Here is a 3,906-nt window from a genome sequence, read left to right as displayed (position 1 = left end):
CTATAACCTTTCTGCGACGAGAGCAGAAATGAATGGAAATAACCAAGGTAATATGCGGCATGGGAAACTATCCTTCAGCAGCAGGAACTCGAGTAACTCCTCTCCTGTGCTTGAACTTCGTTGCATACAGCAGAGCCTGGACCGATAGGAGAGAGTGAGGGGTGTCCTGTAAGCCTCTCACTGCCTCACACCAAGTAGAAACAGAAACACTACATCACAACATCACTACACTTTTCTGTAAATAGTTCTGACAGTTCATCTTTATGTATGCCATGAGAATAACAAACATGAATTACTTGCCATATGTTTCAGTGACTCGGACTCAAAAATCCATGAAGCGCACATTGAGGACATGACGAGGCTAATGGAAATGGACTGTAAATAACGACATGGAGAGAGGAATGAGGGTAATGTGAAGGCACTCAGTCACTCAATGGACGGAGTGAGGCGGTGATCGCGAATCCTTTGATCTGCCCTTCTGGATCTACAAAGTTAACCTTCCCTCCTCATCTTTCTCTCTCTCTCTCTCTCTCTCTCTCTCTCTCTCTGACGATTTTTATTTTTTCTTTCATGGTGTAATTCCCAATATCACATCGGCGGCTCGTGTTGGTGGAAGAAGAAGAAGAAGAAGAAGAAGAGAGAGAGAGAGAGAGAGAGAGAGAGAGAGAGAGAGAGAGAGAGAGAGAGAGAGAGAGAGAGAGAGAGAGAGAGAGAGAGAGAGAGAGAGAGAGAAAATGTACATCGATGACCTCCTGCGGCAACTACCGACTCTGCTTGCATACGACGACGACTGCAGTCTCTCCCGCTCCTACTGCCGCTCCGACAGTCAGCGAGCCGTTAGAGAGCTGAACAGGCAGCTCAGGCTGGTGACGGAGTGGGGAGAGACGTGGCAAGTCGGCTTCGCTCCAGAGAAGACGCAGGCCATGGTCATCTCACGGTCCCCTGCCGCCTCCCCTGCCTTCTCAGGCCGTCTGAGTTTTGGAGGCCGGACACTTCCCCTCCAGGAACACGTCAAGTTGCTGGGAATGACAGTGGACTGTGGCCTGTGCTTTGACCGCTATGTTGCTGCTGTTGCTCACCAGACCTCCCTGCGGATCTCTGCATTGCGTCAGATGGCGGGAAATCTCGACTCCCGGGGCATCCTTACTCTGTACAAGGTTCAGGTACGGCCTTGTATGGAGTACAGTGCCTTGTCCTGGATGTCGAGTGCTCCCATCCACTTGCAGAGATTGGATGCTGTGCAACGGCGTGCCCTGCGGTTGGTGGGGATGGACGGACAGCAGCAGCAGCAGCAGCAGCAGACCGAAATCACGTCGCTGGAACATCGGCGGGACGTGTCGGCGCTGGTGGTCCAGCACAAGGCTCGGGTTCTGGAGGTCCCTCATCTCAGCTCGCTAAGGCTCCCACCACGAGCTGTCCGGAGGGAGTCCAGGACCACCACCTCCAGTGACACGCTGGTGCAGGTGCCTCGATCTTACTCGAGGCAGCACCAGCGTTCTTACACAGCCAGAGCCTCCAGACTGTGGAACGTGTTTACGGCAGCCACGAGTGACACACAGACTATGACACTCCAGCAAGTGAAAGTGGCTGTCCACAGATGGCAAAAAAAACACAAACTCCCACATTAGTGGTGTGTTAATCATGTGTGTATATAGTAGGATAAGTTTGCCTTTTTGTATATATCTTCTTATTTATATTTAAGTATAGGCTTTTTAAATAGCAGCATAAAAAAAAACGTGTTGCTTTAAGCCTGATGTAAATTTGTTTAAAAAAAGTTTTACACCTTATTTATAATTGGAAGTAGGGGAGATGTAAAGCAAAGAAAGGGTTTTTAACTCTATGATAAATCAATAATTTTCAGACAGACAGATAGACAGACAGACACAGACAGAGTACAGCACATAAGGGTACCGGCTGGATTAGTGTCAGATCCTAAGGTCAGAATAACGTATAGGTCTCCACGCAGTAGCCAGCCAGCCAACTAGCGAGGGACTTGCACAAAGGGAATATCCGCTCGTGGGATTCGCTCATGGGATTTAAAAACTGGTCTCCTGGCGACGTGAAGATGAGGTGCAGTCTTCATCCATTCATCTGTGAGGGCCTCCTGCTGTCCTGAGAGAGATTGCTGTTCTGATGCCGCTAATAATGCCACGCGTGTTTCTAATGGTGTCCTTATAGTGGTGGTAGAGGCTGTAGTGTATGTGTTGTTGTCTGTGATGAAAAAGATTAGGTTGGGTCACGCTAGATTATGATAAGTTAGATTAGGTTGGGTTACGCTAGATTAGGTTAAGTTAGGTTAGATTAGGTTAAACTAGATGTGGATAGGTTAGGTTAAGTTAAATTAGATGTGGTTAGGTTAAGTTAGTTTAGGTTAGGTTATATTAGGTTAAATTAGATGCGGTTAGGTTAGGTTAAGTTAAATTAGATGTGTTTAGGTTAAGTTACGTTAGGTTAAAGTAGGTTAAATTAGATGTGGTTAGGTTAAATTGAATTAGATGTGGTTAAGTTGTTGGGTTAGATTAGGTTAAATTAGATGTAGTTAGGTTAGGTTAAGTTGTATTAGATGTGGTTAGGTTAGGTTAAGTTATATTAGATGTGGTTAGGTTAGGTTAAGTTGTATTAGATGTGGTTAGGTTAGGTTGTATTAGATGTGGTTAGGTTAGGTTGGGGGAAAATTTTCGTGGGGAAGCTTATCTGTAACTAGGCGTATAGTAAGTAGTAAGGGTTCCCGGCAGCCTGGTACTCCGGACTTCGGTAGTTTGGCAGCGTCAGTGGTTACCAGTTACCGGTAATAGAAATCACGCTGATCTTAGAGGCCGGAAGGACTTGTGCTGTTCGTTAGTCAAGCTGCAGGGTACATCAGAAAGTGTGAGGCACCGCGGACTTTGTGTGTGTGTGTGTGTGTGTGTGTGTGTGTTCTGATTCTGGCGTGTTGTTATTGCTATTCTTTCCCTCCTTACCTGAAAAAAGAAGAAAAAAATGAAAAGCTAATTAATATCACTCTTAAAAGCACACTATTTTTCTTTTCTCTATAGCAATAAGATAAGAAATTCCGTTCATAGTCCACTAATGGTGTGTGTGTGTGTGTGTGTGTAACAATGAAACAATGGCAGCATTTGATGTCCAGCTTCGTGTAATATTCTTTTTTCTTTTTATTCTCAAGAGATTACGTAGAGCGGCTGAAGGCGGATAAAGTAGGGGAGGAATGAGGGCGCGACACTCTGTTAAGGCTTTCTACTACCTCCTCCTCCTCCTCCTCCTGGGCGGGGAAGGTAGCTCATCGGCCGCCTTATTACCGTGTGCTGCCGGACAAAGAAGCACCAGTCGCCCTCACGCTGGGGGGATGAAAGGGGAAAAAAGTAATTCATGGAAGAAAAAAATGGAATGGGGAAGTGTGTGTGTGTGTGTGTGTGTGTGTGTGTGTGTGTTTACTTATATTTAAACAGGAAAGACTCAGTCACGTAATGTCATGTCTATTAATACCACATTATCGTATTTTTCTTTGATTTTATGAGTTTTCTTTTTTCTTCGCGCATCATTTCCTATACTGATGCGTCCCACCGACTCTATTACTTTAAATAAACTTGTATCTTTTCCTTTTAAGAAACACATTTTTACACCTTAAGTATGTCACATTACTTCCGTCTATCCTCTCGTGTGTGTGTGTGTGTGTATGTGTGTTGGGTGGACTCCTTGCAGTTATAGTCAAGCCTACTTTGCGTCACAATGGCTGATTGGTCGGCACAATGATGCGGAGCTTTTCCATCACCTCTCGTGATTGGGCAACGAAGGGAGTGTTTGAACGACCAACACGCTCCTCGGAAAGTCAATTTTCATGCGAGTGTATTTTCTCACTCTCACTCTCTCTTATTTTTCAAGCACCATGGAATACCAACAGTAACGTGT

General features: G+C 45.4%; 1 protein-coding gene across 6 annotated transcripts in view; it reads left to right on the top strand.

The window, feature by feature from the left end:
* The window catches only part of LOC135111013 (uncharacterized), a 47,987-nt gene extending 44,362 nt beyond the window's left edge, over nt 1-3,625 (top strand). For 5 of the 6 annotated variants that reach the window (XM_064023870.1, XM_064023867.1, XM_064023865.1 and 2 more), the window contains one exon: nt 1-300. This exon is cut by the window's left edge and continues 258 nt beyond it. Coding sequence is in view for 1 of the 6 variants with exons in the window: in XM_064023872.1 (XP_063879942.1) it covers nt 3,164-3,193 (30 nt within the window). In the remaining 5 variants the exon portion in view is untranslated. Of the gene's footprint in view, nt 301-3,163 lie in introns of those variants that run through there. The other variant, XM_064023872.1, reaches the window with a different exon arrangement.
* Nucleotides 3,626-3,906: the final 281 nt, after the last annotated feature.

The sequence above is a fragment of the Scylla paramamosain genome, chromosome 21 (assembly GCF_035594125.1).
Source record: "Scylla paramamosain isolate STU-SP2022 chromosome 21, ASM3559412v1, whole genome shotgun sequence".
In the NCBI taxonomy this organism is placed as follows: Eukaryota; Metazoa; Arthropoda; class Malacostraca; order Decapoda; family Portunidae; genus Scylla; species Scylla paramamosain.
This window is presented reverse-complemented; position numbering and strand designations above follow the sequence as displayed.